This window comes from Eublepharis macularius, chromosome 3, assembly GCF_028583425.1.
Source record: "Eublepharis macularius isolate TG4126 chromosome 3, MPM_Emac_v1.0, whole genome shotgun sequence".
NCBI lineage: Eukaryota > Metazoa > Chordata > Lepidosauria > Squamata > Eublepharidae > Eublepharis > Eublepharis macularius.
In genome coordinates, this window is record NC_072792.1 from 160,204,618 (window position 1) to 160,224,832 (window position 20,215).

Below are 20,215 nucleotides of genomic sequence, written 5' to 3' on the forward strand. Positions count from 1 at the left end.
TGAAGAACACTGACTTGGCAAATACAACTGGTGCTAGATTTAGGTCCAAAAGCACTTTAAAAAGACCATTGTTCATTAAGGTGCTACTGGACCCATGGTCAACTGCTGTTGCTGTGTGTACACACAGTTCCAGAGACTGGGTGTTAACATCCCAATCTGTGCACAGCATTCACCCTTCTGCTTTAAGAGCTCCTGGCCCCTTGGAAACTCATCTTGATGCTATGAGAACAACCCTAAGCAGGTCTACTCAGAAATAAGTCCCATTTTATTCAGTAGGAGTTACTCATAGGAAAATGGTCTTGGGACGGAAGCCTGTGATACCCGATCAGATAACTGAGTGAAGGCTATCAGCAGCTATTCCACTTCATATTTGGAGAAGTGAGAGATGGGTGTGTGGGTACAGGCAGAACATAGTAGTAACAGGAGAAAAAAGAGCAAAGTAGGATGCGGGTGACCACTTTTTGAGATATGGCATGTCATAGTGGTTTTTAAAAACAAATTACAGCCTGCGCATAGAAAATCAGTTTGACTGAATTTTTCATTCTTAACTAACACCGGGAAGACTAAACCCAGCTTAAGTCTTTAAAGTACAATATATTTATCTCATGTGGACAATAAACAAGCACAATCTTTGATGAGAAAGAAATCAATACCTACAGTGATTACTTACCAGATGTTTGCAAATATCTGCAAGATCATTCATCATCTTTGATGTTAACAAATTCAAGAAAAAAGCAGACAGGATCTTTCTTGGGCTGTTCTGTAAAAAGTCCCCAAAGATACTCTGATTAACAAAGCAGTCCCAAAGAACCTGTCTCTCTTACTTTGTGAAGTAGGGCAGCAAATACCAAAGGACAGAGTCTGAAGTCATATTGCAAAAGGCCTCTCTGTTTAATAGATCAGCAGAAATACTGCTACTGAATTGATAATGCTTATGTTCACTCCATGACTCTGCATTCGTAAACAGTTCATTGTTAATTCACTTTCTTCTACGCAGGACACAAAACTACCAAGTAAAAGTAGAAATTGATACAGATTGCAAATATTATCAAATTTAAAACGTCTATTCCAATCATTTGTGCCGTGGTTAGAGTCTGAGTAGGACCTAAGACATCCAGGTTCAAATCCCCAACCTGCCATGGAAGCTTGATGGGTGACCTTGGGTCATCTCTCTTTCTCTCTCTCAGCCTAACCCACCTTACAGAGTTGTTGTGAGGATAAAATGGAGGACATGAGATCTATGCAAGCCATTTTGGGTCCCCATTGGGGAAGAAGGTGAGCTGTGAATGAAGGAAATAAAATAAATATACTAGAAGGAACTGCTGCCTTAAAAGCTGAGGCTAATTTTTTTTTAATCTGTTAGGCTTAATTCAGCACATAGCTAGGCTGCTTCAATCCTATTAATTTCAATGGAATTTCACAAACTGAAGCTCAAAATGTCACCCTCATATTTTTACATATCATTAGCTGTGAAGAAACCATTTGCAAGAAATTACAGAAATGCGCAACATTCATTCTGGCCTCTGCGCTGTTCCTCAAAGTATGGATATTCATGGCCACATATATGATTACAGACAAATTGTGTTTTCAGATGGGACCTTAACAGGCCTCACTACAACAGTTTCAATTTCACTAAGTTGTGGACTGGTCTAGAAATCCATCAAATGTCTTACCTGGGTACAGTTACATAAGCAACTAGTACATTGTACGATTAAACTCTTCAGAGAGAGAATCCTAGAGTCTTCATTTAGCTTGCTTTTGGACTGAGAAATGCTCTCTCCTACATAATGCATAAGAGACTACTCAACGAGAAAGAAAACAAAGTATTAAGAAACTGTCTTTCACTCACATATTTAAACTTTACATAGATTCAATTTTACCCAAGCAAAGCAAACCACATTTAAATTTAGTTAAGATGATTAACCAAGTTAAATTAAAAACAAAAGTTGTGAAATACTATTTATTTAGGTATCACCAAAACAATGAGTAAGTCTTCAAGTTCTCCAGAACTCTTCATCAGGCTGGATGTTCAGTATTGAGAAAGGAGAGGGGTTACTTTCAAGGTGTTTCAAGGGCATGACGGAAAGCAGCCTGTAGAGACTTAGCAAGGGGCCCAGGAGGTACTGAGGAATTAATTGAATGAGACGATATTGGGTACAAAACAAGCCTTCACACTGAAAAAAGACTGGGTTTTGTACTCTATATCCAGCCCAGTGAAGCACATGCATGCTTGAAAGTTTTCTGATATTTTGGCTTAATGAGAATAAACAGGTATTACGCAACTTTTGCTTTCAGAATTTTTTTCTGCAGACGGACACAGCTAACTCTAGCCTTGTCTAATTTGAGATTTAATGGAAACAAGAATGGATAAACCACAAGGACCGTGAATATATCAATGTTTATGTCTCTTTGTATCCAATAAGCGAAGTTTTCTCACAAATAACAAAACCATTTTTCAGTACGTCAGAGATGAAATATGCCGTTACCGGGGTGCTTAAAACAACCAGCAACTCCCGGTGGGAGGTGGCAACGGGTTTGCCGGCTATAAATAATCTCCCATTTCGCTGCAACACGCTTCTTCAAAAGCCTCAAATGTATCTGAAAATAATATACAATGCAATACATATGTAAATCTTGCTTTCCTAAATACAATACCTAAATCTTGCTTTCAAAAAACAATTTTTGTAATTAACACACAAAACAATCATTTTTCTAAGTCATAGAAGATGCCCAGCCATTTTGTTTGCAAACAACATACATGGCAATCATTATCCTAATTAATGATGCCCCAAAACAAACCAACAACTCACCAATACAGACGTATTTTTCTGGAATTCTTGTAATTTCTATTTCTAACTTCAGCAGTATCTCTAGAAGTATTTCTCTGTCGGTGAGGGAGCCGCTGCGTTAATTACCCATTTAAAGTAACAAGCCTGTTTGGTCCATTCCCCCGCATCGTCAAATTTAAGGGGACAGGTTCTTAAATTCAAATAAGGAAGAGGCTGATGTGAAAAAACTTCGCTTATTGGATACAAAGAGACATAAAAACTGATATATTCACGGTCCTTGTGGTTTATCCATTCTTGTTTCCATTGTTTGACTCAGACCGTTCCCCTCCCTTTGCTTTGAATTTGAGATTTACCCAACCAAGGGATATTTCAGATGGAGGAAGAGACAGACTTAGATCCTACCTAAAATTTCTACGGACTTTCCTGACTCCTCCCACATGCTAGCCCCCAGAATGCCACTACTGGGAGATGGGGGATTCCTAGGAATAGCCTGGGAGGAGTCAAAGAGGGGAGAATACGGGGTTTGGGGGGGCAAATTTCACACTTTCATCTGCACACAATGATATTTTGGATCGGATCTAATCCAACAATTTCAAATGGAACATTGCTTATGGGGTTACTTGGCCCCCAACCCCCAGGTATCTACCTAATCAGACTGCCATCAACTCTGTATCTAGGTGGACTCTCTTGTGAGCCCCTTGCTGTGATTTCAATGCTTTTTTGGCAGAAGAATTCTAACTCCTTCTCCCTGGCTCACTTCATAAGGTAAAGGGCCATGTATATACTTGTGAAAATTTATAGAGTTAAGAGGGACATTAATTGACTGGTATAAGAAGAAAAGTGAAGCCACTAAAATGAGAGACTGTAATAGCCTGAGATTGCCTGAGGGTCAACTGTGGGAGAGAACCACCACCACTGCAAGATTTCCCTATCACGTATCATATGCCCTACAGCTGCCTCTTCCATGGTACACAGTTTGTAGCACCAATGTTTAGTCATCATGGATTTAGCACATTTTTCAGCCAAATAACCCAAAATCCTACCTTGGCTTTATAAAAAAGCTCTGACTTGCATGCTTCCTCTTCTGTCTGTGTGCCAGCATAGCAATAACAGCCCAGAACACCAGTCAAGACACTAGCACAACGCACTAGGATTTCTGCAGGCATAGCCTTAGTTAAATAAACAACACAAACACATCATAAGCTTTGTATTACATTATAATTCATAGTTACATACTGTTAGGATCCAAGCTGAATACAATTTTTTTCAGTATCCAAACTAAAGCAGGGATGGGGAAATTATTCCATACAGAAACTGTATTAGTACTACACAATGAGCCTGAGGGCCAGAGTTCCCATTTTTAAAAATAATCCACTAAACTTCAAGACCATTTCATGAATTTTAGATACAGCTAGTAGATACGGTGTGCACATTTGGCAAAACCTTATACCCTGAAAAATTAATTTGGTCTTAAGTTTCTACAACCTCACTCTAGCCGGGAAGATAGCTTCTTATCTTGACATGGCTGACCTGGCCACTTGGATCCATGCTATGGTAACATCAAGGTCTGACTACTGTAATGCTCTATACACTGGCCTCCCATCTAAGTTAACAAGGAGGCTCCAATTAGTACAAAATGCTGCAGCTCGACTGTTATCAGGAGCGAGCAGAAGCATGAACATCACTCCTATCCTAGTCGCTGCACTGACTACCCTTCCGTTACCATGCTCAGTTCAAGGTATTAGTTATTACATACAAAGTTCTTCATGGCTTTGGTCCAGCATACCTACGGGACCGCCTCCTTCCCTATGTTCCTCCACAACAGCTTCACTCAACTTCACTTCACTCAGCTTCACTTCAACAGCACTTTATTTCTTTAACTGCTTTAGGTTACACAGTAGGAGGGCACAACAGGGCATGATAGCAGTGTACTACACAAAATAATACAACCCACTTCACTGTTTTTGACAGCAATTGTGTTTGGGTGATTCTCTGATGTGAAGTGAGTTGTGTTATTTTTGTGTAGTACACTGCTTTCATGCCCTGTTGTGCCTTCCTACTGTGTAACCTAAAGCAGTTAAAGAAATAAAGTGCTTTTGACAGCAATTTTTTTGGGGTGATTCTTTAATGTGAAGTGAGTTGTGTTATTTTTGTGTAAGATACTGCTGCCATGCCCATGCTTTGTGATTCTCTGATGTTAAGTGAGTTGTGTTATTTTTCTGTGTGGGGGACTGCTGGTGTAATGTGTCATAATGCTTTGCCTACTTGTACTTTGGAAGGGAGAAAAAAAATTTAAAACTTTATTTTGTGTTGTTCTTGTTTTATTCTTTGTTGTGCAGTTGGTTCCCATCATAGGGAACAATGGGGCTGGCTGGCCAGCCATCTCTGTAGGTGGTGGGGGAATTTGAGAGAGGGTGTCTGTGGTTCAGGTGCTCTTTCACAGGGACCAGCTGGCACTCAGAAGTGTGCCCACCATTGTGGCACCCCTGGGCTGTGCAGAATTGCCCAGGGAAAGAGAGTTTAGAAGTTCCCAGCATAGGGAACAAAGGGAGAGGGCTGGCCTTTGCCAGCCTGTTCCTGGGGTTATGGGTGTGGGGCTGCTGGGGGTGGATTTGGGTCTGTGAGGGGCTAATGTGGGGATTTGGGTCTGTGTGTGGCAGCTGGGGGGCAACTGGGTTTGTGTGGGGCTGTAGGGGGTGGACTTTGGGGGCTGAGAGCACCTACTTGGGGAGGCCATGAAATGCCCCCCCAAGTGGGAGCTGGCTGAGCCTTGGTGGGGGGTGGGAGTAGAGGTGGGAGAAGGGCCCCTGAGGGTTGGGGGGCATTCTGCATGCAAAATGCCACCCCTGGCAAGACAAGCCTCCCCCAGCTGTAAGTAGTAGAGAAAAGAGCACCTACTTGGGGAGGCCATGAAATGCCCCCCCAAGTGGGAGCAGGCTGAGCCTTGGTGGGGGGTGGGAGGAAAGGTGGGAGAAGGGCCCCTGAGGGTTGGGGGGCATTTTGCATGCAAAATGCCACCCCTGGCAAGACAAGCCTGCCTCTTCATTTTTTCCCCATAGGAAATAATGAAGAAGATTAGCAGCAGCAAGCTAAAAATATGTTCACGTTTCCCTTTTTTAGGCGAGGATAGGGGGACCTGGTTTGGGGGGCCATAACATGGCCCCCCAAAGTCCAATCGGTCTGAAACTTGGGGGTTGTTAGAGAGGAGTTAGTGGAAGGTCCCCACCAATTTTGGCTTGATTCGGTGGGAAAATGCCTCCCCCAGGCGTCCGGGAAGACGGAGGCATTTTCCCATTGAAAAACCCGAAACAACCTGAAACTTTTCGGAAATCGCTGTTTCGGATTACCCAAAATGTTTCGGGTTTTCTGAAACGTTTTGGGAGAACCCGAAACAACCCGAAACAGGTTGTTTCGGGTTTTTTTCAGGTATCATATACCCGAATTGCACACCTCTACTAATGAGTTAAGGACCATAGACTTCATCACTATATTGCCTTACATATTATCTGCTGCTTTAAATACTCCTATGTACCACCAGTGCTCCATGTTGTCTAATGTTAGTCCTTGAATTGATTATGTTCTGCTTCAGTATTTTTTCTACTCTGTATTGGATTCTTGCTAATACTATGTCTTTCAAACCTGTATCTATTTATCCTATGGCATTGTTTATGGAAATGTCCTTGATACTGTATTGAAATGTACTTGTTACTGACTGTACTAATCTCATAATCTCATAATCCACCTTGAGTCTCAGTGAGAAAGGTGGACTATAAATGACATAAGTAAGCAAGTAAGTAAGTTGCTACTGGGCTTGAATATTGTTCTACTATTGCATTCTAACACAGCGACTCACCTGAAACTTCAAGTCAACCTGTAAATAAAAGTGAACAGCAACACAGACTTCAATACTGTAACTTACATCAAGGGAAATGCTATTAAGAAGCTGTTCTGACATCAGTAAAAGATCATGCTCCAAGGCGTCTCTCAGTTTCTGACTGACAATCAATCTGGAACGAGGCAGTTTGTTTGCGGATGTATTATCTGCCGCATTTATGAAAAGATCAATTTCATCAAAAGTTGTTTGTATGAAATATGCTTCTGTTTCTGAAAGACTGTCTTCTTTATTTTGTGAATGTTGCACACTTTAAAAAAGAGAAAGATTAATTGTGATATATTTTAACTGTTATATTTACAATACTTGTTGCCAAAGACAGAACAAATTTTATTTAGACACCCGCACACACATTCTCAAATTACTATGTATTTACGTAAGTGGGAAACCCAGCCTGAATTCCTTGCTTCTCTAACAAAGAATAAAATCATTAAGGCATGACCACATATGAAGCTGCCTTATACCAAATCAGATCTTGGTCCATCAAGGTCAATACTGTCTGCTCAGGCAGGAAGCAGCTCTCCAGGGACTCTCAGGGTGAGGTCTTTCATATCATCTGCTACTTGATATTTTTGGCTGGAGATGCTGGGGATTGAACCTGGCACCTTCTGCATGCAAAGCAGAGGCTTTTCCACTGAGCCACACACACCCTCTCATACTTACAATATGTTATCTACCTGTGCTCAGCTAAGATCCCATATTCAAAAGAGATCCAGATAAACAGTTAGAGGAAAATAATATTCCTCTTAAATAATTTGTTCGTCTTCATGCAGAAATTATAGCTGGAATCCAAAGAGCTACTTTTAAGCTTGCTGAATGGCCATGCCTGTTGGGCTTTCAAAGGTTCTGTTGTTGGTGGTGAATAGCACACATCTAAGCCATAAAAGTAAATTGCTTCATGAAAGAATCTGGGGAGGGGGGGCTGATAAAAGTTTTTGCACTGTGCAGTGAGTCACAGCGCAGTCCTAAACAAAGTTATACCCTTCTAAATACACCGATATCCATGGACTTAGAAGGGTGTAATTCTGTTTAGGATCACATTGTTGTTATCGCAGTTGGTGCTATTTCCCAGATTTTGTTGTGCCATTATTTCATAATGGAGAAAGTTTTAGTTTCCAGCGGGCTTGCTATGGTCATCTTAGATAAGTAGTATCCTGGAAGCAAAGAATGTTGACTTGTATGTATTAGGTTAAAAGTTATCTTTAGTTCCTTTCATTTCAAAAATCGTTTGTCATGAAGCATGAGAAGCGTTTGAGCAAAAAAACTCAAATCAAAAGCCTCCTGGGACACAACATTCATTGAGTGGTTCTTTGGATGCTGGTCTTTTGGATTGCATAAAACTTTTCTGAAGCAGCAGGTCTCCCAAATCAGATGGTCCCCAAATTTCCAGAATCATTTTTTTTAAGTTTTAAAAGTATTTCCTCTGAGTTCCAGAAACACACGTGCTGATTTTTAAAACATACCATTTTGAAGATTTTTGGAAAAATTCTAATGCAGATCTAGAATTCTTCATCGTCAGGCTTACAAGGATTTTTTGCAACACCAAATTGGGAAAATCACTGTAAAGAATTTTGGAAAAGTAAGCTGAAGCAGAGATTCTTCAATGTCTTTTAATCTCTATCTAGAAATTGCAGTTATAAATATATTTAAAGTCCTGAGCAATTTTTAAAGGCTGCAAATACATGTTCAATCTTGCTACCTCACTATGAAGCTAATATTCCCAGTGAGTAACAGCACGTTATCTATGCATAAAACCAAGCAATTAAAATAAAGCCTAACAATGTAAGATGAATTTTTACTTTTTACAGATGAAAAATTCTGTACATGTTGTTTTATTTCTCAAGTTATTTACCTGCACAGAATAGGAGGCAGTTCCATAGTGTCTTCCATATCTTCCTCCAGATGGCAGAATAGAAGCCACTTCACTATTGTTTCTTTTAACGTATAACTTGCATTTCCTTCCCAATAATTTTGTGCCATCCCAATGTTCAAAGTTTCTGGCACTCCCAAAGTTGTCATTGCTAATGCCAAGCACTGAGCTGCAGAACTACAAAAGATCATTCCCATAAGATTATCATTTGAATACAAGAGGTCATGTGCGAAATAATACTTTTGAGAGACCAATCCTAAACAGTCCTACTCAGAATCTTACTTAGCTCTATTTGATGGGTCTTACTCCCAGGACAGCGTTCTTAGAATTACACAGTCAATCTTTTAACCATGATTCAGAGATCAGGATGTCAAAGGATCTGGAATTAATTTCATTCTGCCCTTTCCCCATGTTTAAGGATAGCATCTGTTCTGATATTTAATAATGGCTTTACTAACCAGGACTGCCATTCTAATGAATGTTTGAAATGGGTTTTCAAAACTTGGTTATCATTAACCATTGTTAAAATCCATGCAGATGTACCGTTTAAACATGTTTAAATCCAATGGAGGCAGGGCTGGGGTATTTCTACCTAACAGGGGAGGAATTACAAGAAGTCATACAAGATCCTACAGCCTTCTCTTAAACATAAGTAAGATGATCAGTGTTACTAATGTGGTATTTTTACATGAAAGATATCACAAATTATATCCCTAATCCTACACTTTAAATTTGCAAAATAATTGTTCTTTAAGAAACTGTCTGATCATGCTGTGAATGAAAAGTGCCTGTAAAAGCGGGGGAGGGGGGGGGAAGGCATTACATTACAGGCGATCAACTTGTAAATGCCTTAAAAAAATCTTTTAAAAAAATCTTTAAAATATTAATAGCCTTTTGACCTCAAATGCAGTATAGCTGAATTTAGATAGCAAAATTATGGAACTCCCAGAACTTGAACAATTCATGAACACATGACGCTATCTTATACTGAATCACACCTTTGGTCCACCAAGTTCAGTATTGTCAACTCAGACTGGCAGTGGCTCTCTAGTGTCTCATGTCTTTCATATCACCTCCCACCTAAGCCTTTTAACTGGAGATGCCAGGGATTGAATCTGGGACCTTCTGCATGCCAAGCAGATGCTGTACCCCTGAGCCACAGCCCCTTCCCAAGACTGCAACAAACAAATATGCTCGTATTAATTACAGAAAATAATGATGACAACACTGCGTATGTGCAAAAAACCACAACACTTCAAAATGGTATTAACTAGACAATGAAGACTGGTGTATTTAAAAAAATCCCACTTTACCTAGAAGGCTTGCATGCAGCTCCTGAAAATATCTTCCAAATTTCTCTGTCAATTGTTACTAAGTGTTCTTGAATTATGACTCCAAGTAACCCAAAACTTTCCATTTCAGTTTGCTGAAAATTAAGACTACGAACAACAAGGGACCAAATTTTTGACCACGTTCGCTGCAGCTCTAACGTCTGTACGGTTTTCAGGTCTATTTTTTTGCTCTGACACAAAGCAACTTCTTTAAGACAGCTTAACACATAAGGTGAGCGTTTCCCCCGACGTTGCTGAGGTAGTAACTGATACAGCAGGTTGAGCAAGGAAGGCAGCTCATGAGAAGGAAGACTCATAGGGTACTTCGATACTAGCTGGATGGTAATCTGCAACCTTGAATATATTAAAAAAAATAGTAAAACTTGGATAAAATTAGTACTTTCTTATGTCTCTCTGGAAACCAAGATCAAAATAATCCCAACCATGGTATTCCCCATTACTATGTATGGATGTGAAAGTTGGACAGTGAAGAAAGCTGATAGGAAGAAAATTGATTCATTTGAAACGTGGTACTGGAGGAGAGTTTTGAGGATATCAGGGATGGCCAAAAAGTCAAGTAGGTACTAGGAACAAATCAAGCCTGAATTCTCCCTAGAAGTTAAAATAACAAAACTGAGGCAATCGTACTTTGGTCACATCATGAGAAGACAGGATGCTCTGGAAAAGTCAATAATGCTAAGAAAAGTGGAAAGCAGTAGGAAAAGAAGAAGGCCCAAAATGAGATGGCTTGACTCAATAAAAGAAGCCACATTCTCCAGTTTGCAAGATCTGAGCAAGTCTGTTAATGATAGGATGTTTGGGAGGTCTTTCATTCATAGGGTCCCCATAGGTCGGAGGCGACTTAACGGCACATAACACACAACCCAGTACTTTCTAGTGGAAAACTAGAATAAACAAATCCTTACCAAGGTATAACATCAAAATCATTCTGTGATCTTTGCAGATTGTCACGAATCACTTCCCAACCCAGTTCAATTCTCCTGCGTTTGGCAGCTCCTTCTCCCTCACCACTCTCTCTCTGGGTGGCAGCATATGACTGAGTTATCTCCAAGACTTTGGTATCTTCTGTAAAGACCTGAAACAAACATACACCAAGAAAGATAGTAAGTATACTTAACATACTTTTATGTTGAAATATGAATGTACTGAAGTATTAAGGTCCAATCAATGTAATGGAGGCTCAGGAAACTTCTGCTGATGCCAGAGCAAACTTGGGTCATTAGCAAAATTTCACCTGAAGTAGTAATCGTCTTTAGAATTTAAGTATACAGAAAACAACAAAGAAACCAAAGTTTTAGATAATAATTGCAGAAAAAGATTAATCGGTTATATTTCTCCACTGCACAGACACAGTTTTTGTACACTGAAGGATCTCCATATCTAAAATAATAAAAGGATGTGTCTACCCATCCATAGCATTTGAATATTGGCCACTGCCTTCAAGATGACTGTGGGAGTTGCAGTGCCAAACACTGCAATCTGGCCCAGAGTATCACATCCTGGCCCACATTAGCATGACAAACCCTTATTCCTGTTGCTATTTGCAATGGAAGCTAAGGTTTACTCGCAAGAAGCCAAGGAAGTGCAGGCAGCACAGACAGGAAGGGTCAAAAATACACCCTCTGTAACAAAACAAAGGGGTTTTAACAACTTCTCTATCAAAATCTGTTTGGTTTAATGGTTAGTGTGAGTGACTAGGATAAAGGAGACCCACGTTCAAACTGTCAACTCTGCCCCAGAAGCTTGCTGGATGACCTTGCACCAGTCACACCCTCTCAGCCTAACGTGTCTCACATGGTTGTTGTTGTGAGGATAAAATGGAGGACAGGAGAACAACAAGAGCTACTCTGGGTTCATACTGGGGAGAAAGACATCACAGACGGGGCGGGTGAAAAATATCTCTTCCTTCCTTAAAAAGTGGGTTTAAGAACCCAGAGCAAGTGTGGTGTAGTGGTTAGAATGTTGGACTAGGATCAAAGAGATCCCCAACTTTGTCTCTGCAGGCTGCTGGCTGACCTTGTGCCAGTCACACACTGTCAGCCTGATCTACCTCACAGGGTCGTTGTGAGGATAAAACAGAGCAGAAGAGAATAATGTGAGCTGCTTTGGGTCCCCACTGGGAGATAAAGGCAGTGTATGACATTCATTATCAACCTTGTTTTGGCCACAGTTCGCAAAAAAGGATGATCACCCTTGCTATTGCTTCATCCAGTATTGCGGCAGCTCCTTTGGCAAGAGGCAGAACTGCTCATTCAGTATTCAAACGACTGTTAAATATCTCAAGTGCAGGGGCTGGCCAACAGGCACATCTCTAATAGGATATAAAAAGCCCTGTTCCCCCACTCCTGCATGCAGGTTGTCAATGCACAGGTAAGTATCAAGACAAGAGATCCGAGTGCACATAACATACCAACAACTACCCCTACCCCTGCTGCTTCTTCCAGGAACATGAATTCTGAGCTCCTTTTTTTGACTGAGTAGATAGACTCGGTAGAAACACTGGAAATGAGCACACACTTCTCATTTCTAGAATAACCTTGATGCGGTGCTTGAGCATGTATCGCCTACGGGGATCACTCCACCATGTCCACAAAGAAAAGATCTTGCCCAATACATTCACATTCAAATGAAAGAATATATTAAAGAGGTAACAAGCTTACCTGATGACAAATATCAGCCATTAAGTCAACTAGGTTTTCCTTTAAAGCAATATTGCGAGAGCCTGAAGAATACTTTCCTCTGCTGCCTATGAGATTTATCTCATTAACTAACAGATCATACAGGTTGTACAAAAGGCTTTGCCACTTTGCCGAGACATATACTCCTGTTTGCACAAAAACAGAACAGTTTAGTTTTCATGAAACATGACATACCACCTACACAACAAATGGCTGATTCAGGATTTCAGAGGTTTTCCAGCAATTATCAATGTGGGTATATCCTATATCTAAGTCTGAACTTGTTAAATCTGCACACTGGGGTCAAGTATCGAGTATGGGAGTGTTTGTACAGACCTGAGTCAGCCCCCAGGTTTGCACAAAATTTTTAAAAACTTTAAATTGTGGGCAGAAAAACAGATCTTGCAGTGTTACATTGTGAAGTCTCAACTGCCATTTTAAGGGAACAATAGTGAGGTGAAGCCATTACCTGAGCCTGGTAGGTGGCACTGGAATTGCAAGGGGGGGGGGAGGTAGGAGAAGGAGCTGCCACACACCTGCCAGCTGGGAAAAACTGGCGTTTCCCCTGCCCTCACCTACCACTATATGAGCTACTGAGGCACAGCCAGGGCTGCAGGCAGGCAGGAAGGGGAGGAACAGGTAGTTGGCACCAGCGCTGCAGGGGGAGGAACCACCGTTGCAACCACTGCATGTTCCAGGCAGGAGGATGTGGCAGCACTGCAGGTGAATAAGCTGACCAGCAAGAGGGCTGCCTGGAGGGCGAGTTGGGGGAAGAATGGGAACCCCACCCACACACACTCAAGTCTTGTTTTGCATTAGTACATGAAGCAAACAAGGGGTTAAAAACTCTGACAAGAGAGATGAAAAATTATGCTATAGTGACCGTACAAAAAGAGACCTAGGAAGTCCTGAAAACTTCCAGCACCTTCAACGTAAGCAACCTAGAAGTCAAATCACCGAGGAACCAGATATCTGTATAGAGACCCGCCTCTCACATACAGGCATGAAAGTACTGTATACCTTTTTCCTGAGTTTTAGCTCCATTTGGATGATGAACACGGACTTGCAACTGAACTAGCTGAATGATTTGCTCTTTCAAGGAATCATTTGGTTTGTGTTGGGCCCATATATAAAGCCCTGTTGGAAGAATTTCCTCTCCCAGCTTACAAACTCGCATTCGGTAGTTTACTGCAAATATACCCAAGAATATGTTCATTGCTTCAAAAATGTGTTCCAGACCTGCAGGGTTTCTTTCTTGCCTGCAACATAAAAATGACATTTTGTATCAGATTCTTAACTAGCAAGTTTAATTAAAGCTCTGTGATCAACTAGGACAAGATGTTGGGAGCCAAATAATTTGGAAATTATCACTAAAAGAATACAGGCTCCAAAACACTGTGCAGCGTTACCTGTTACTATACTGGAGAACACTTTATTGAAAGGGTTTAGAAGAAAGGAAGGTCAAAGTTAGTGACAAGTAATCACTGTGGGTATTTTTATGACTAGCCATGCAGTTGATTTTTAATGACATAAAAATGGAAGTAGCCAGTATGCTGAGACTGAGAAACTGACTGAAAGTGTAATAATTTTTGCAAGTATTGTAGAAAGAATTATGCATAAACGGATAACTTTGCCTAGTGGGTGAAGGCTGGCTTAAGGGGGAATCTTTTGTAAACACTTGGTATTTTTTATCAGGAATGCCAGTATAACTAGACAAAACCAAGAGAACATGGAACACACGTTTTAGCAAAAAAAACCCCATCCAACTGCTATTTTGTTGTTGTTATTGTTATTATCCAGAGGCCTAGTAGGACCCCGCAGATGGAAATGCAGGTAGTCCCCGGCAAACACCAGGAGGGCTGCGAGTGCCGATACGGCAGAACTGCAATGCCAACTGTAGTGTCATGTCACTTCCAGTTTAAAAAAAAAAAGGGGGGGGGAGTAACATAAGTACCTCTAGGAATTTTGGAAATCACCTGTCCGCACTAGTAGAATGGGACCCTGCCCGCAAAGCATTCCTTTAACAGTAGCACTTTGCTCATATACAATGAGCCTTTCATTGACAAAAGAACTTCCTGTGTCAAGGGGAAGCACTGCCATTAGTAGGATACAACCCCCGGAAAACACAGGAAGCAAGGAGTCTGAATGTTTGTCAACAATGCAGGGCTATGCCCAGCAAAAACGGACATCAACTCTCTAGTAAATGAGCTACAGAACTGACGGTATAACTGAGAAAAAAACAACAACTGACGACTGTAATGATAGGTGGTAATTCAAATGTTCAGTATGAGAATAAATCAGCCACAAACAACTTTTAATCAAAAGTTACTTATTTTTTATTCTAAAGCTGCTTCCACATACTTTCGAGCAATTCAAACATTTTAACATTACAGAGCAATATTCAGAAAATATTTAAATTATATCGGCTCTTCTAAATAAACACAAAGAGAATTAACAGGGAGATCTGAGAAAAGGCTGGCCGTGTATCTTATGCTCAAATTCAAGAGATAAAGCAAGAGGACACTTACCTCGCAAACTGCATAGCTCTTGAAAAGAAGTTAAAAAGATCAGAATTTAACCCATCAGTTTGGAAGCACAATCCTCTGCTCAGGGTGTAAATTATCCTAGCCACCAAAACTTTGTTAATGTCTCTGGAAGGCTTGAGAAACAATTTGCAGTACAGGTTCTGAAGATCTAGTACAGTAAACCAAATTCAAATTATTTGATGGTGTTTTACCTACTCAGACAACATGATTAAACAGTTCACATTTTTTCTTCTTATTCCTATAAGCTTTTAAAAATTAGCCCCTGTCTGCAAAGTGATAAGCTATCACCGCCTTAGCAATACGAAACTGGATGTCACACATTTAAAGCTGTATCTCTACCTAGCACCCCCCACTATTCTGTCAAGTTTCACTATTTACTGAGCAAACAAGGAAGCAACCAAGCCACGCATACTACCGAAATAAATCTGTTTCTTAGTTGTTTTTGTCAAGCCTACTGTGTAGTTCTTTCAAGCATATAATCTCGTCATACTGGACGAATTAAATGCCAGGTGGCACCTTGAATCCAGGCATTGCCCTCATTGAGAAGATTGAGTAGTCCCAACAGCTTCATTTACAAAAATAAAATAATAGAGGGGGGAAAGGAGTTTGTAGGGTGTGAAGTGTCTTAAATGTCACACTGTGGCTGTCATCACAGCCTCCTCTTCAGAGACCAGCTCAGGTTTCTAGAAATCTATTCTTGCCCTATTCTGATCTATTCTGGATCAGCAGAGAACAAATCTTTGCCTTCTTCCATAGTTCAGCCCTTTGAAAAACGCACCCCCAACCATCTTCCTTGCCCTCCTTTGAACTCATTTTCACTTATCAAGTTACTATCAAATAAATCAAGCAAGGGTGTCAGAAAAGTTGAACAGCTACGATGGCCTATAATAAAAGATCAAGAACAGATCTTGTATTACTGATAAATGAGTGGAACAATACATTATCTCTCCAAGAAAAATAAGTTAGGCATTTATAAACTTACTTTTAGCCTGAACCTATGTTCCTTTATTCTAAAATTTACTCTTGGGCTTAACTCCAAAAAATACATGTACATAGCCTGGCAGCCTTAATGAGAGAGGAAAACACCTACTAACCTGACCACTGTTGCGAAGATATCTCACACCAGTATTTCCTCACTGCAAGAATATCTTTTAGCAATATGCTACTACAATCAGTTCCATAAACAGGACAACTTGATGGATCATTCATTGTGCTCATGACATAAATCAGAAGCTCTTGACATTTTAACCTGGGTGCTCCTGTGCACAAGAAGAATATAAATGTGAGAAATGTGAATGCTAGAATGCATACCATTGTTAGAAAATGGACACTTAAGAAAACAGCAAAACGGTAGAGTTTATGAACTGGATCTCAACATTTCTAATTATGGTTGTTGTGGGTTTTCCGGGCTGTATTGCCGTGGTCTTGGCATTGTAGTTCCTGACGTTTCGCCAGCAGCTGTGGCTGGCATCTTCAGAGGTGTAGCACCAAAAGATGGAGATCTCTCAGTGTCACACTGTCTCAGCCCGGAAAACCCACAACAACCATCGTTCTCCGGCCGTGAAAGCCTTCGACAATTTCTAATTATGTTTATATGAACACCACTAACTTTTGTTGGCACATCTGATGAAATATTTGACCAAACTGCTGAGTTCCTGCATCTTTTTCTGTCTTGCTGCTTGTGTGGAGGCAGAGACATTGGGCTTCGCTAACCTGGCACTCTCTGTTTCTTTCTGAATGAATTTCTGCAGAAACCTTCAAAGACAAAATTTAAATGGGCTCAATAAACACATCAAGTTAATAAAATAATAAAAAGTCACCTTTTAGATCACCAAAGTTTGGCACAAGCACACACAGAACACTGCTACCCTCCTGTTCCTCCATAGGCACATAAAAATAAAAAGAGTCATGCCTTTGCCACTTAGCAGTGCTAAGTAAAAAGTGGCAATTTTTATTTATTTACATTATTTACTGTCCCTAGGAAAGCAGCAGAATGGGCCAAGAAAGCAGCGCACTACACTTTTCAAGCTGGCAATGCACAGGAGACCCCTAGGGGTGCTGTGATCATTATGGTCACTCAGCGAAGAGAAGCAACAGCCAGAGGGGAGAGACAGGAGCAATGGGCAGCAAAATGAAGCAGGTCTCTCCATATGCCTGTTTGCAAGGCTGCAATAATGAGACATTTTTACTTCCTTCTGAAATGCTTCCTTTCTGGTAGCCCAACCCCAAAAGAGCTAGTAGCTTAGAAACTCAGTTGTGAAGCAGGAAGGTCCAGGCCCACATTTCTTCTCTGTCATGAACACACTGTAACTATTACAATGAACTTAGGCAAGGTGCAAGCTCACACCTTCTGCCTGCTAGCTACAATATGGAGGGGACATGCCCCACACAGTTTTTGTTTGGATTACCAATGGATGGCAAACCCTTTGAATATTCCAAAACATAACATAAATGCTAAATATTATTCTAGCTATACCAGAATCACATTTTGAAGCTTTTCTTACAGCTAAAATTTAGGACAGGGGGATCAATTTGTATCTATGCACAGGTTCACAGTAGTGGCTAGAGTGTCAGACTAGGGTCTGAGAGAACCAGGTTTGAATCCTCACACTGCCATGAAAGCTTGCTGAGTGACCTTGGGCCAGACTTACCTCACAGGGTTGTTCTGAGGATAAAACGGAAGAGAGGAGAATGATGTAAGCCAGTTTGGATCCCAATTGAGGAGAAAGGTGGGGGGTATAAATGAAACAAACAAACAAACAAAGAAGGAATGAGGAGACTCTCTCTCTTTTAAACAGACTATATCAGTGATGGGGGAGGGAAAGAGGCATGGTATAGCCCAATCTCATCAGATCTCGGAAGTTAAGCAGGACCAGTACTTGGATGGAAGACCACCTAGGAAGACTCTGCAGAGGAAGGCAATGGCAAACCACCTCTGCTTCTCACTTGTCTTGAAAGCCCCAGCAGGGGTCACGCACGTGAGTTGTGACTTGGCGGCACTTTTTAAACACACACACAGACCACACACACGTGAGGGAAGCTAACTCCTCACCTGCTTTACCTCACAAAGCAGTACTGCTTTTAGTACTCATCTTTCAACTCACTTCCAGAATCAGAACTGGTCTGGAAGGGCTAAAAGGAAAAAAGTGGGTAATGTTTTCCTCATCCATACACATTGTGGCATGTGTGCAAATGCACACACTCATCCATGACCTGTGAACAAATACATATAGATCTCCTAACACATCTAGCCTGCTCCTCAATAACCCTTCAGCCAAATGGCAATTTTAAAAGATAGTTTATTATGGCTGTCAATCACCTACCAGGATAAAGAGCACAAGCCCAAACTTAGACAAATATTTTACCTGAATGTAGCATCCCAGTTCATCTGTTTTGCATCTCTGGAATCAGAATTACTATCTAGCTGCCGAATGGTTTCAGGATCACGGATGAGACGCTTGAACTTTTCAATTTCTTTCTAAAAACAGAAGAAGAAAAAACAAAACAAAAAAAACAGAAGAAGGGGAAGAAAGGGATTAATATATATACATCATTATTGTACTGCTGTGCACTAGAAAGGGGGTAGAGTAATTTACCTTTCGCTCGGTGGCTTTGTCATTGTCAAGCTGACGGCAGCAAAGTAGCAGTTCATGGATTGCAAGGCTCATGGCTCAGTTGTGGGCGCATAAGCAATTTGGACCTAAGCATGGAAATACACACACATTATATACTGTAACGTAAGAACTGTCTGGCTGGATCAGACCAAGGTCAATCTAATCCAGCATTCTGTCTTCAACAGGGGTCAGGCACAAGACAGTCTGACTCTGTTGTTTGCCCCCAGTATGTGGCATTCAGAGGAACACTGGTTTGTATAGTATCCATACACAGAAGGTACACTAAGTTTTCTTGTGTTCTCAGTTTGCACAGCCCTTTCTACACCCCCCCCCCAAAGATGCATTTTGAGGAATGTCATGTGGGTTGGGGGATGGGAATGAGGTATGAAAGGGGATGCAACTGCCCCCTCCTCAGCAGATCTGTGGAAGAGAGGAGGAGCAATTTCATCCCCTTGCCTTGTGGCAGACGTAATATAAACAAGGGAGCTCATAGTGGGTGCCTCAGTTATGATGACACAGCTTCTTTCGATGTTTAGGTATTTATACAGTCATAAGCAGCGATACTTCGTTTGTGTTGAATGTTTCATTTTTTTATATTAGCAGTTTTGAATGGCTTGGCAAAAAGACAATAAATCCTGCTGGGCCCTGGTCTCATTAGACAGAGCGTTTCACTAGGCTGGGGCCAGGACTGAGATGGCCCTGGCCCAAAATGAAGGCTCCACCCAAAATGAATGTTTGAGAGTCACCGCTCCCTTCTTCAGATATATGGAATAGAATTCAATCCAGAGAGGTGGTTGGGATTGCGTCAGTTGCTTCAAACAAGAATTAACAGGGAGTGGTCTGGCACCTTACATGCTAACACATTTTGCTATTGTAACGTAAGGGGTTTGCAGATTTAAAACCCGCAGATTTAGAGGAGGGAAGATCCTCACTAGGCAGATCTCTCACACATGCAAGTGCATAAGAATATGAAAGAAAATAAAGCCATAATAAATGAAGTCATAATAATGATTATAACATTAATAACAAAACTACAATAATATACCAGAATCAAAGTGCCATCTCATCCTGTAGTCGGACGGCATTACGGCAAAATTCAAACGTGACCAAGAGATGTACACAGAGATGTGCACAATCACCAGAGCAGTCAAGACAGGCGGGAGGAGAGGAGAGGAGCCCGTTAGGCTGAGGAGCGACTGGCTCGCGCAAGGGGCGTTCAGTGGACCTGAATGAAGGGCGCCTACAAGCCTGAGCCTCCCTCCCTCACTGAAGCGTGCGCAGCCAACACAACCGACCCACCCATCCGTGTTGCCTCACCGTTTTTCATAACTGGCGCAAAGAGAAAGAGAAAGAGCGAAACGAGGCGGGATTTCCATAGAGAAAGAGGAGGGAGGCATAAAAGGACACTTCCGGTCTGAAGCCACACCGGCTTCCTCCACGATCCGCTCACAACACCGGCGGCTTTCACCATAGA

The 20,215-nt window shown here is 41.3% G+C and overlaps 1 protein-coding gene across 1 annotated transcript in view; it reads right to left on the minus strand.

The window, feature by feature from the left end:
* ATM (ATM serine/threonine kinase) overlaps positions 1 to 20,125 on the minus strand; it is a 65,863-nt gene extending 45,738 nt beyond the window's left edge. The window contains exons 1-16 of the mRNA XM_054973215.1: positions 20,059 to 20,125; positions 18,724 to 18,827; positions 18,493 to 18,605; positions 16,737 to 16,882; positions 16,222 to 16,386; positions 15,110 to 15,275; positions 13,602 to 13,840; positions 12,564 to 12,727; positions 10,809 to 10,978; positions 9,865 to 10,236; positions 8,534 to 8,728; positions 8,145 to 8,240; positions 6,709 to 6,931; positions 3,833 to 3,958; positions 1,674 to 1,799; positions 671 to 760 (exon numbers count right to left, since the gene is read on the minus strand). Of these exons, the coding sequence (XP_054829190.1) occupies positions 671 to 760; positions 1,674 to 1,799; positions 3,833 to 3,958; positions 6,709 to 6,931; positions 8,145 to 8,240; positions 8,534 to 8,728; positions 9,865 to 10,236; positions 10,809 to 10,978; positions 12,564 to 12,727; positions 13,602 to 13,840; positions 15,110 to 15,275; positions 16,222 to 16,386; positions 16,737 to 16,882; positions 18,493 to 18,605; positions 18,724 to 18,795 (2,463 nt within the window). The 5' untranslated portion in view covers positions 18,796 to 18,827; positions 20,059 to 20,125. The remainder of the gene's footprint in view (positions 1 to 670; positions 761 to 1,673; positions 1,800 to 3,832; positions 3,959 to 6,708; positions 6,932 to 8,144; positions 8,241 to 8,533; positions 8,729 to 9,864; positions 10,237 to 10,808; positions 10,979 to 12,563; positions 12,728 to 13,601; positions 13,841 to 15,109; positions 15,276 to 16,221; positions 16,387 to 16,736; positions 16,883 to 18,492; positions 18,606 to 18,723; positions 18,828 to 20,058) is intronic.
* Positions 20,126 to 20,215: the final 90 nt, after the last annotated feature.